Source organism: Epinephelus moara, chromosome 24, assembly GCF_006386435.1.
Source record: "Epinephelus moara isolate mb chromosome 24, YSFRI_EMoa_1.0, whole genome shotgun sequence".
NCBI classification, from domain to species: Eukaryota; Metazoa; Chordata; class Actinopteri; order Perciformes; family Serranidae; genus Epinephelus; species Epinephelus moara.
This window is the reverse complement of record NC_065529.1, coordinates 2,538,995-2,552,886: the sequence shown is the minus strand read 5'-3', so window position 1 is coordinate 2,552,886 and position 13,892 is coordinate 2,538,995. Positions and strand designations below refer to the sequence as shown.

General features: G+C 40.3%; 1 protein-coding gene across 2 annotated transcripts in view; it reads right to left on the bottom strand.

Annotated features, from left to right (window-relative positions):
• Positions 1–857: 857 nt before the first annotated feature.
• The window catches only part of cfap57 (cilia and flagella associated protein 57), a 48,356-nt gene continuing 35,321 nt past the window's right edge, over positions 858–13,892 (bottom strand). For both annotated transcript variants that reach the window (XM_050038768.1, XM_050038769.1), the window contains exons 17-21: positions 13,116–13,259; positions 11,917–12,033; positions 5,637–5,771; positions 5,315–5,458; positions 858–1,139 (exon numbers count right to left, since the gene is read on the bottom strand). In XM_050038768.1, the coding sequence (XP_049894725.1) occupies positions 975–1,139; positions 5,315–5,458; positions 5,637–5,771; positions 11,917–12,033; positions 13,116–13,259 (705 nt within the window). In that variant the 3' untranslated portion in view covers positions 858–974. The remainder of the gene's footprint in view (positions 1,140–5,314; positions 5,459–5,636; positions 5,772–11,916; positions 12,034–13,115; positions 13,260–13,892) is intronic.

Here is a 13,892-nt window from a genome sequence, read left to right as displayed (position 1 = left end):
AGCACCGCCTTCATGTGTGTTCACGTGCTTTCGCTGGTCCCGCGCGGCGCGCACAAGCGCACACGTCAGCGCAGTGTACACAGAAGCAGTTAGAGCTACAGGCTACAATGTGGCTAAAAACAGTTCAAATGATGTTTTTCCAAACAACTTTTTATGTCGGGGCTTCAGGACACTTGGCTCGTCTGTTTTCAACATGGCAGTCGGGCCATAAACTTTCTCACTTTGCAGCTAAACAGTACGCTAAAATATGTTTCTGAAAAGATCTGAGGTGGGAAATAGGCAATGTAGTAACAGAACCTTGATTCATACTTGTCAGCGCTGCCTAGTTTGACAGTTTGACCGCAGCTCAGGAGCAGTGATTAACATGATTGACGGCTGTGATAGAGACTCCTCAGCTCCTTAGATTTTTCTGTGAGCTGCGACAGATTCTAGCAAATGCCATTAGAAGCACTGGGGGTGTGAGGAGGAACCAGGTTCGTTTTTTTTCACAGTGTCATGTACTATTTAGTGACAATTTCAGCAATATGACAAAGTTATTTTAAAAAGTTACCAACTGTAGCTTGCTTGCTTAAGGGTTAATCCCTAAATGATGGTTACACTTATGCGTTTGATGTATATTCATACATACTGTATTACTTTGACATGTTCATGTCGACTTTGGCCATTCAAACTGAATCAGTCTTTGTTAGATGGGTTTATACCAACTATAATAAAGAAAAAGTTAAAATGCACAACTGTTTTAGGTCTGAAGGAGTCCTATGACTGGACTCTAGAAAACTAAACTGAACACACAAAACTGCTGCTGGAGGCCATGTCAGGTATTCATGGTGAATAAACAGGAACAATGGTTTTAATAGAAATATATTTAATAATGCCTTAATGGTGAATTTGTGATTAAGTTTCTCACTGCAGGGCTACCATGGCTCCTGGTGGAGGAGGTGGGTTACTCTCAGAGACTTCTGTTTTTTAGTTTCTCAGTTGACGTCTTCATGTTTGGGCTCCTGTTTCTCTGTGATAGGATGTGACTTGTTGGACTTCTTGAATGTGGCCAGCTGAGCTTTATAATCTTTGACCTGAGTCTTCACCAAATGCAGCTCCTTCCGCAGTTCATTGATTTCCGTAATCAGAGTCACGTTCTCCTGCAGAGTGGACAACAATCACTGTTAAAGCCCAGGCACACCAAACTGTTGTCAGAAAACTAGCGGCAATGAGAGCGCCTTGCTGCATCTCCTCTTGTCACCACGTTTCAGCCAAAAAGTTGCACATGAACACACTGAACCGACAGCCAACAGGAGTGTATGCTCTGCACCTGCGTGAGAGAAAATAACTCCCCACACCAGCAGTCAGCCCTCTGTAATGGTCATTCAAAAAGGGAAAGTGGAAGACCGTCATGATGCTAGTTAGCCAGTTAGCATATTAACAACACAATCCAATGTTGTAAGAACAGAGCATATTTACTGCGCACCAGTGGACAATAACACAAACCATCTGGAAACGTTTGTTTTGGTCTCACTCCCTCTTGACGTTAGCTCTTTATTTACATTAGCCCCTTTTCCACCAACATTTCCAGGAACTTTTATTACCAGGAATTTGTTTACCTGGTAATCTGTGTGGTTTGCATTTCCACCGCACCTCAAAGTTCCGGAAAATGTATTCAAATTAGTGTGATGACGTAGATGATTCGGCGTGCGCACTTTTCACAGGTAAAATCACAAAGTGCTTTACAGCAAGAATAAAAAGCAATAAAATACAGACAGAGACAACACAGAAAACACACAACGGCACAGAAAACAGATAAAGTCACAGAGGCCCCAAAACATCAACATCAATAAAATGCGCAGAGAGAAGGGGCTGTTTGTCTCAGCTAGTAGCTAAGTTTAAAAGTATTTTAAGATAAGTGTCAAACTAAGTTAGTCTACATACAGACAGCTGTCATTTGAGCTTATGAGTAACAATCCGCTATCAGCAGAACTAGCGTGCAGTCCTTGTGTAAGACATGACACTAGTGTCGGTGAATGAGGGACTGTGGACGGAGCATATTGAATATCACTGTCTACATGTTTACATCTTCATGCTTGCTGAACACATGTATTGATAAAGTATTGGCTTCTTACTCGCTAAGGTTTAATGTCACTTACAGTAACGAGTGTAGCTCCCTTCAACTGGAGTCATTTTCGAGTTATCTTCACTTTGTTTCCACCACGGCTGCTCGGCTGTTCACCGGTTACCATGTCGCGTCGGTGGATGTGTGTGTGTGTGTGTGGAGGAGTTCGGCGCCGGCACAGAGCGCAGAGGAGAACCCATACCGTTAGCGCTTATCATTACTACGGTCACTGACAATGTAATTTAGTACTGGGTTTCGGTACCCATCCTTCATCAAAACACAAACGAAGTGGAGCTTGTAGAAATGAAATAAAGTTTGCAGCCGCAGACACACTGACACAGAAGTGCGGAACGCTGCGTGTGTGTTCCACCGATCAGCATTCTTCAGCAAACAGTCCTGCCCCTCAAGAAGTCCGGGTAATCTGAAAGTCCTACTCCCCTACTAGGTACCAGGGAAAGTTTGAGAGGGACCCAGCTGCAGACAAGATGGCGGACAAGGGATGGGATGGATATCCACAGTCCCTACCGGAAGTCACAGCGGAAGTTGGTCTGTGTCTGCGCCGAAGAAGAAGAAGACGACGACGACGACGACGATGGAGAAGACGAAGAGAAGAATACGAACAATACACGCACGAGTATGAGAAAGAGCGGAAGGGGGAAGAGTCTTTTAATTATTAGAATTAGACAACTTTATTATCATTGTACATTGTGCCGCTGTGTTTACACACGCTGTCATCTTCATTATCTTTTAACACGTGTGGTATGTTCTCTAAGATGCAATTCTATGTAATGTATCGAATATTTAGGGGGACGTCTATGTGGGGAATCTCGGCATGCACAAATTACTGCCACCCGAGGGTGGGTTTCGCTACATTTGTTGTGTAAAAACGAGGGCATGATTGGTATTAACTTAACGTTAGCTGCTCAAGGTCTGTTGTGCTCCCTTTCATCAATGTCTGTGTGTAAACAGTGTTAATGTTGGTCAGAGACAATTACTGCCCTTGCGTGATGTGTTCGTTAATTTAGATGTGTAGTTTGCAGCTGTGGTGTGTGGTGTTGTGGTGTAAAACATCTTTGCACACACTCACTGCACACAAGCCATTTTTTTCCCCAATTTTTGGTTTGCCTGGTCTCCTTGTGTATTAATGCTTGTATAACTTCAACCCTGTACTGCTCAATCAAGTTGTATACATCTTTTTTTCCCCGGAGATATTCTAAAAATAGTAACAAGAGTTCCCCGAGGGTTAACCGGGTCAGATAAATAACGTATACATAGCCCCGGGTGTCTGCAAAAATACATTGGTATTATGTTTTAGTAATGCAGAGCACTAATACACATACACATGTGGATAAATATATAGCTGTAGTGCCTCCTCCACCATGAGTCCTTTAGATCGGTAAAATATGGTTCATGTTCAGTATGTTTTCCAGCTATCAATGTTGATTGACTTCTCCTTTTTTCAGATGCACCCCTCTATTTTGAGTGATGAAGCCAGTCTGGGGCACACAACCCTTTCACCATCTGAGTTTGGTTGTCCTCTCCGCCCCAAATTTAAGACCAAAAATGAGAGCGCGATCCTGAAGCACCTGAAAAACCATACGGAAAATGCAGTTCATTTCCATGGTATGTTGTTGTGAAGTGTCTGTTTGAGATCATATACTTCTACATGTAACAGTAATGTTTAATGATATTTGTTTGGGGCAAAACAAGACATTTTAGGTTGCATCTTGGGATCTTGTGATTTGAGGAACAGTGGTTGACATTTTATACCATTTTCTTACATTTTATAGATCAAACAAATAGATTATTTTACCGTTTTTCCATTTTTTTGTCTTTGTTTTTTTCTACTTGTAAGATTGATATGGATATCTGGAATAAAACCTTATTCACAAAAAAGAGAACTCCAAGTCTCCTTCTTTATGTTGCCAGTACAATAGTGTAATATTGTGTTTACATGTGTTCCTGAAATATAATAGAATACATCTGACAATATGACAATCTAATTATTATGTTCATTTAATAGTTAAATAGTTACAATTAACCATACTGATGTAAGAGTAAGTATGACATTTGTTGTGTCCATGGTTTTCAGTTGTTTTGAATGACCTGATAGTAATCTGCATGTTGCAACTGTAGCCCAATAAATTAAAGTGCTCACCTTATTTAATTTTTATTAAAAATTAATCCAACTAAACTTCATGTGTTTGCTGATTTTCTGCCATTTTTGTAGGTTTAACTTGTTGGGGTCAATGTTATTCCAAACAAAACATGATTGTATTTAAAATAATTGCTGAAATAATTGTATTATTATTATTATTATTATTATTTATTTTTATTTTTTTTATTTTATAATATATATATTTATAATTGTTGACTGCTTCAAAGTTTGTAAATGTATTATTTATAATTGTTGACTGCTTCAAAGTTTGTAAATGTATTGCTAAAATAAATAATATAAAAAAGACTTAAAAAACCGACTTCTGGGGAAAAAACAACAACAAAAAAACTGACTTCCAGTATGTATACAACTTCTGGTATGGACTTCCAGTATGTAGACACGAAGAAGATTAACTTCCGGTATGGACTTCAGTATGTAGACACGAAGAAGATTAACTTCCGGTATGGACTTCCGGTATGGATTGGATATATGGCGGCACCCTTGTCCGCCATCTTGCCTGCAGTTGGGTACTCTTGGAAAGTTTGGGGGTGTGGGAAAGTTTTTTACCCAGGTAATTTTGGTGGAAATGCGCTGAGGTTTTTCAAAATCCCAGGTAAATGAGAAAAGTTCCTGCAGTGGAAAAGGGGCTATTCCTCACTTCCATTTTCTCTCGTGTGTGTGCGGAGCTGAACTGCAAATCACAGTGATTTCATTGACCAACGGGCTCTGCTGTGCCAATGCCAATTCAACATGCTGAATCGGCAGAAAAAAGGCCAACTAGCCCCGATGAGGGCCAGTGGTGCTGGACACTGAGGCAGCAGATGCTCACCAACAGCCTAACTTTGACTGATGGCTGACCGTTGGTTTGGTGTGTCAGGGCTTTTAGAATATCATGTCTTCAGTAAAACTGTGCTCAGGATTCAGGATTACATCACAGGAAGAAGAAACACTGAATGATTGTTCCAAAAATTCTAATAAGAAAAATAAGACCTGGATTCCTGATGACTAGTCAGAGGAAATGTCCATGCAGTGTTGTCTGTTGTAGAATTTACCTTCATGATCTTGACATAGGCTTTGTCATGTTCCTCAGCAGATCTAGCCAACCTTGTCCTTAGAGTATTAACAGTCCTCTGCAGGTCATCAGGCTGGCGAGAGAAAGCCCTCTCAGTGTGTTCGTTTATACTGCTTTTCTCCACCTTGGAAAAGGCACACACACGGTTTGTAACTTCTCCACATTTCTTACTCTGTGTAAATTACGACTCTTAATAAGGCTGGAATTAACCCTGCACTGTTACAGTGTTAGATTGTTTGTGTGATGAACTCTCAGTATCCAGTCAGCTCTAAGGGATCTACTACACTATATGGACCACCCACCCTATCAGTCTGCTGCACATAGATGGCATAGATGGTCTGCACACTTTCCTTCAGTTTCTTCGGCTCCTGGATGAAGCTAACACTGTTATGGAGATCTGACTTGAGCCGCTGAAGATGTGTCTCCAGATCTTTCACCTGGACACAAAAAACATGTCATATTATGCCCAAATGTACAGGAAAAGGATTATTGGTTGCTTTTACTGTACCTGCTCTCCATACTGGAAATACAGAGATCGCTTCTTAAAGCAATTTCAGGTTTGTGAAAAAATAAATAGTAAAGTACAGCTGAAGCTAATATGAGGCAGCAGCACTTTGTGTTACTGTCCTTTTGCCACACCTCAGCAAGGAAACAAATGGGGTCCAAACAGTGACTGCTGCTGGAGCCCTATTGTTTTTTTTTGCTCTGATTCTTCTTCTTTTTCTCTACTGAAAGTGTTTATGAAGCAAAAACTGTAGGACAAATACTCACCAAAATTGGCAGGTGGGTTGTAAATTCCACCCATTACTCAGACACACAGAAATGACATTCACTGAACTCAAGGTGGCGCTGTAACAATCAAGTTTACATTTTTGCCATTATCTCGAGAGTGGCTTGGCTTAGGGTCAAAATTCTTTCACTGTATTAATCTATAAATTAATCTGCATCTTTGTTCTACTATAAAAATGTCATATTTTGCAAATGTTCTCAATTTTCTCTAAATCATACTTTTGCATACTCATCCCAGTCCGTTGGTCAAATCATCCCAGAACTTTGGTAGAATCATCTGCAGACATTGCTGATCTAAAGCTATCAAATAAATTTCGACACATCAATCCATTTTGAAGTAATACATTTTCAAACATTTATCTTTAAGTTCAATTTTACATAAATGCTCATAAATCAAAAATGGCTTTAGCAATTGTAACCAAACTTGGTGCACATGTGCGGCTGCTTTGTCTGTCCGATTCTGCCACTAGAGGGTGCCACAAATGCAAAGAATTTGTGTTCGGAGAACTCGAGGAAAGAGGAGGCTTTCAGAGGAAAGGGAAGCGAGGATACATGAGTACTGTATTGTGGAAGTATTTTACCGACCGACACACCCCCACTGATTGGATATCAGTTATTAATTGGACAGTGCAGCACAGCAGCTGATCAAACTGATCTGATACAACACCACATCACTGAAGTTTAATACCAGAGGGAAGAGAGATACAAGATAAAACTTAAATGTATAACTCCCAAGTTTAATGATTCATTTGTTTTCTGATTCACCATCTCTTTAAAATCCGAACAAGAAAACAAGTTTCATTTGTTAGAAAGTTTTGTCTCTTCAATCTGTTATCTGTTAGGGTTAGGGTTAGAGTTAGGGTACGAGTACGAGTACGAGTACGAGTACAATTAAATGCAGTGAGAGTCTCTCTGTCAGTAAGAAACACTTTCACATCAGTGATCGTCATTTCCATTAAGTCACACATGAGGCTGATCATTCCTGAGCGAGGTTGATGAGTTACAGAATTTCAATTTTCCCTAAAACATTTGGCCTAAAAGTGTTCAAAATACACCATAACGCAGGTTGTGGAGGTGTTTGTTAACAGAGAGAAAACACTGCTGCTCTGCTACTGATAACTGTATCTTTACCATATATATATATATATATATATATATATTCTGTGTGCAGAGCAGAAACAAACTTTACTAAACGTTTCTATAGCTGTAAATAAAGCCTGTAAAGCCAACTGAAATCAGCTGTAATCAGCTGCTGCCATCGTCACAAACAGACATCGCTTCATGTGATGTTTCAGAGGAAAAGACGTCTCATTTCTCTAAAGGCATATTTCCTTGTTTCTTCTCTCCTCGTATCTCGTCCTTGCATCTCTCCCCCGTGTCTTACGCGAGGAAGAGAGACAAGTGAGGGAAACATGGATGCGAGATCGGGTATTGGGATAAACCCCTGGTCTTTCGTCAGGAAATTACCTGCACCTGGGTAGATCCCCTGTTTCCGCCCAGCTGCTATGAAATCTTGTCGTTTAAAAGTTACCTCTGCTATTGTATTATTTTCCAAACCAAAATTCCAAGTCTCCTTTGACAAATATCCAATATATTCAATGCAAGTAAAAAGAATTTGATTCAATTCATATTTCATCTTGTCAAAACCCACTATGACCCACAACAATCTGCTGTTTCGTCAGTAGCTGAGTGGTTAGGTGGTTGACCTGTAATGCTAAATGTTAAGAGTACAAATCTGCTCTTGCCATCCTGCAGGTGGTTTGAATCTTTGTGTTTTCCAGGATAACTTTTCACTTAGTACCGCTATTTTTGTATTGCTTCATGTCAAGCCAAGTCAAGTCAAGTCAAAGTTTATTTATAAAGCACATATAAAAAAGAACCTCAGTTGACCAAAGTGCTGTACAGTTGCTAAGATACAATATAAATAATCAAGAACAAATATAGTAATAAATAAAACAGCAAAAAGAAATCAAGAAATCAAGTTATAATAAAAGAGAAAGTAAGAAAGAAAGAGCCGAGAATACTCGCCTAGCATGGATTGAACGCCAAGGAGAAAAGATGGGTTTTAGTTTAGTTTAGTTTTAAAGTGCTCAAAAGATTGTGCAGCTCTAACCTGGAAAGGTAGGCTGTTTCACAGCTTTGGGGCCGCCACTGAGAAGGCTTGGTCCCCACAGGTAGAGAGCCTGGACCGAGGTACTTCCAAGAGCAACTGGTTTGACGACCTAAGTGCCCTGGTAGTGGTGTGAGGCTGAACAAGCTTTGATAAATAAGATGGTACCAAACCATTTAAACATTTAAAAACGATTAATAAAACTTTGAACTGGATCCTAAAATTAACGGGCAGCCAGTGCAAAGATGCAAGGACAGAACTAATGTGATCCCGCTTTTTCTTTCCAGTCAGCAGGCGGGCGGCTGCATTTTGGACTACCTGTAAACGGCACAGTGCTGACTGGTCGAGACCAACAAAAAAAGAATTACAATAGTCTAAGCGTGATGTAACAAAGGTATGTATAACTCTCTCAAAATCATTTCTGGGGAGATATGCCTTTACTTTTGCTAATAGTCTCAACTGAAAAAAGCTCATTTTGACTAGAGCTTATTTGTTTGTCAAATCTAAAATCACTGTCTACACTGTAAAATAAAACCAAGGTCCCTTGCAAAAGGATGACAGTGAGACGTAAGGGTCCCAATGGCACTGTCATAGCCATCCAAGAGGTTTTGTTGGCAAAATAAAATTATCTCAGTTTTATTTCTGTTCAAGGAGAGAAAGTTTACTTCCATCCAGGACTGGATGTCATTGATGCAGTCTAATAAAACCTGGACAGAGGCTCGATCATTTGTTTTTAATGGCAGATAGATTTGTACATCATCTATTCAATTCAATTCAATTTTATTTATAAAGCCCAATATCACAAATCACAATTTGCCTCACAGGGCTTTACAGCATACGACATCCCTCTGTCCTTATGACCCTCGCAGCGGATAAGGAAAAACTCCCCCAAAAAAAACCCTTTAACGGGGAGAAAAAAAACTGCAAAGCAATGAAACGAGACACTCAGTACGTTTACATGGACAGTTTAATTCCACTTTTAATCAGAATGAAAGGCCATTCCGATTAAAATTGGTCATGTAAACGGTCATTCTGATTGAAAAATGGTCATTATATCCGATTAAAGGGGGTGGTTTATTCCGTTTGTCATTCCGAATTAAAGAATTTTGTGTGCATGTATACACTCATTCCTCTTTAAGTTCATTCCGGTCTTTCTGCGCATGCTCGTTTCCTTGCCCTTCTGGCGCGATGACGTATATAGCGCGCATAGCAACGGGCTGCATAGCAACGGGCTTAGATAGAGCAGTCGGACTCGTTGCACTCACCGGTTTCCATTCGCCACAGCACGNTATACACTCATTCCTCTTTAAGTTCATTCCGGTCTTTCTGCGCATGCTTGTTTCCTTGCCCTTCTGGTGCGATGACGTAATAGTGCGCATAGCAACGGGCTGCACAGCAACGGGCTGAGCTAGAGTAGTCGGACTCGTTGCACTCACGGTTTCCATTCGCCACAGCACGGTCTTCTGCCTCCCTTCTCCTCCTCAACAGATGAAGCATTAGCAGAACAAGGTTGTTGTTGTACTGCTGCTTCAAGAATATAAGCAAAACACGCCCGAAAAAGGCAACTAAGAACGGCGTCGCCAAGCATCTTGTTATCCGGAGCGAGGACTACAGTGTTTTCTTCCGGTAAACGTAAATATGTAACATCCGCCCCGCCCCCTATCCAATCAGAAACCTTCCCTGCCCCAAACCTTGCGCAGACCTGAATAAAGGCGATTGAACTGATCTTCCATGTAAACTCTCATTCGGAATGAATATTTCCCATGTAAACTACCTGGAAAGACTTTAATTCCGAATGATTTCATTCAGATTTATTTCATTCTGAATGAGAAGCCATCATGTAACCGTAGCTATTGTGCTTTCTAAAAATAGATCCCAAAGGTAGGATGTATATTTAAAAAAAGGAGAGGGCCCAAAATAGAACCCTGAGGCACCCCACAGCTCAGGGTGGAAGTGGCCGAAGAATACTGGCCCAGCTGGACAGAAAAGCTTCTGTCTGAGTGGTAGGATCGAAACCACTTCAGAACAGTACCCCTAATGCCCACACAAGTATTTAAGCGTGACAGGAGAATATTGTGATCGACTGTATCAAAAGCAGCTGTCAGATCCAGAAGGACCAGGACAGCAGAGTTACCAGAGTCAACTGTTAAAAGAAGGTCATTTAAAATTCTTAAAAGCGCCGTTTCTGTGCTATGGCGTACCTTAAAACCAGACTGGAACTTCTCAGAAATGCCATTTAGATCAATAAAAGACTGCAGCTGTTCATATACCACCTTCTCCAATACCTTAGAAAGAAAAGGAAGCTTGGAGATGGGCCTAAAGTTGGATAAGACTGTGGGGTCAAGATTGTGTTTTTTGATGAGGGGCTGGACCACAGCATGTTTAAATGCAGTTGGAACACAGCCAGTCAACAAAGATGAATTTATCAGATCCATAACACAGGGTCCAATGGTATGGAAAACATCCTTAAAAAGACGAGGTGGGATGCTGTCAAGAGGACAGTAGGAAGGTCTGAGGTGCTGAACAATATCAGTTAAGACTGAGAGAGACACTTGCTCAAAACTCTCAAAAACAGCAGGACAGGAGAGACAGCAGGATCTGATACAGACGGCAAAAGAGAAGACCTGATATCAAAGATCTTGTCAATAAAAAACTTTAAAAAATGTTCACACAGTGTAAGTGAAGGAATAACACCAGGGGTTTAAAAGAGTATTCAATGTATTAAAAAGAAACTGAAGTTTATGGCTATTAACTGACATAAGATTGGAGAGAAACTGACTTTTTTTTTTTTTTTAAGATTTTTTTTGGGCATTTTGCCTTTAATGGACAGGTAAGCATGAAGGGGGGATAGAGAGAAGGGGGGATGACATGCAGCAAAGGGCCACAGGCTGGACTCGAACCCAGGCCGCTGCGGCAACAGCCTTGTATATGGGGCGCCTGCTCTACCACTAAGCCACCGGCACCCCAGAGAAACTGACTTTTAGCAGCTTTAACAGCTTTCTGATACTCCAATAGACTCTGTTTTAAAATGTCTAAAGAAACTTGGAGATGATCTTTCTTCCACTTTCTTTCAGCACGTCTACATACACGTCTTAAAGTGCGAGTGGTGTCATTAAGCCATGGCTCTGTTACTGGCTTGGAGCATTTACACCTAAAAGGAGCCACCAACTCTAATATGTCAGTACAGATACTATTAAAAATGTCAAAAACTCATCAGGGGGGAGCAGCTCGGAGAACTGAATAGACTCACCGGCTTGAATCCACGTCTCTGTCAGAAACATAAAATCCAAATCACGTGTCAGTTAAAAAAGAAACGAGCATTAAAATGCCTGCAACCTGCTTGGACCCCGATAAATGGCACATGTGGCTTCACTGTTATTAATTATTTTGTGCTTTTCCTGGTTTGACATGTGCAGATGTCTACTGTGAAAAGGCTCTAGTCCCATCCTTAAGCTAGACAACCCTTTTATTTTGATTGAGAGTGTAAAAATTCTAACTTCCACACATGCCACACATCTGCCTCTCAGCTCTATGAGAGGAAAAAGAAAAACAACACTCCAGTCAACATGTGACAATATCACATCAAATATCTGTTTCTAGCTAATCAAATTGTATAAAGCCTGAATGTAGCATATGCAGCATGTGTATCATCATAGTTTGGGGCAGCATAGGTATGTGCTTACTTTCTGCATCTCCTGATGCATCTCCTTGTCTGTGGTCCTCAGCCTGAGCCTAAGCTCGGAGACAGTGAGCTTAAGCTGAGTGTTGCTCTTGTCCATTTGCACCAGCTCCTCCTCCAGCTGTCAAAAAGGCAAAACAGCACATCACTGTGAACACTGCAGAGACAGTTTATCTTGACAAGTCAGACAAAATGTAACCTGAGGGAGTTTAGTGTAGAGACTGGGAAAATTCAAGTTGCCAAGTTGACGTCATACATACCAAAACATGGTGGACAAAAGTACATGTTCGGTTGATGGTAACAGACGTTTTATTAACTCACATGTTGGATGTCAATTTTTTGTTCACATGTACTTGTAATACGTAATATGGTATTAGGTTGTAACCATTAGCTGTTCTCTATGTAAGAGTGACTTATTAGCATTAATCAGGTAAAGCAGTATAGTAGTTTTAGGGGATGTACTGGTGCAGCAACAAGCCTGGGAAAAATACTTTGTCATATAAAACTTTAAACTGTTAACAATGTGTTTTATAAACACTATGGGCAATAAAATACAACACATCTTATTTGTAGCAACCATGCTGTTTTCATTATATATCCATATCCATATTTGGACGAGAGGGTGGAGCTGTGGAGAAGCAAGGGGTGGATCTGACTCACAGACTGCACCGACTGGTAACAACACCTCGCACACAGCATGGCAATCAAGCAGCTAAATATGTGTAACTTTGGGCCTTAATAAAATGTTAACGAGTGAGTTATATAATAATTCACCCCCTGAACAATTGTCATGAAGAGGGAAATTAGCTAGAGACCAAAACTGTTTTTTGTACCAGGCTGTAAACATATTTATTTCTGCTTTAAATTTGGCCATTTTTACATCGGGGTCTATGGGGATTGACTCTGTTTTAGAGCTCAAGTGGCCATTTGATGAACTCAAATATCTGCTAATGCAGGGATATCAGTTGTGTCTAACTGGTTTTACATGTTAATTTCACATTAGGTCCACTTTATTGCAATGTGTTTCATCAGCCAGTTTTGTTTCCATTGGTATATTTGACTTGATTAAGATAACAAAGACCCTTGAAATGGACACATAACTCTAATTGAAGATGCTGAAATGTTCATTGTGTGAGTGAATACACACACACACACACACACACACACACACACACACACACACACACACACACACACACACACCTGATGGAGCTGCGCCTTCTTCTCATTGATATCATCCTGTTGAGGCTCTGTCTGTTTCTTCAACTCCTTTAACTGGTAATCAAGAACAAACCTCAACTTCTCCAGTTCCTGGTTCTTCTTCTTTAGGCTGGAGATGGTCCTGTCCTGAAGGTGTGAAGGGAATAGAGTGGACCAAAGCAGTTTTTTTCTTTGCCGACTTACTTTTTATGATGAACATATCTAAACTGTCATGACTCTGCAGCAGGACATAACCTCCAGACTGAGAATTAGTCATTTTCCTACAAGGTTAAGGAGGAGCTTATGTTTTATGCATGTTGAAGAACTTTCTCACAATACTTAACATAAAGGTTTTACTGTTTTTCTCCCCACTAACCAATGAAAGTCATGTAAGTCTGAATTAAATCATATATCATATGCAAAGAGAATCTCCAGAACATAAACCTACCATGTTTCATCAACCACAGATTCCTGGTCTAAATCACATACTTCTTTGAGGATCATAGGATCTTACTATTATTTAAGTGTAATGCATATATCTATCTGTTTATAATTCTCAATGGTCCATTCATGTAATTCTGTTGAACATGTTCTAGTTTACATTAAAAGTTACCATAGAGACTATGTATTACTGTAACTGAAGTTATTGTTCTTGGCCCCAAACAACACAGAGACTCTTTATCTGATGACATAGTTTCTCTAGATGGCATTGCTCTGGCCTCTAGCACTACCGTAAGAAACCTCGGAGTAATATTTGATCAAGATTTGTCTTTTAATTCT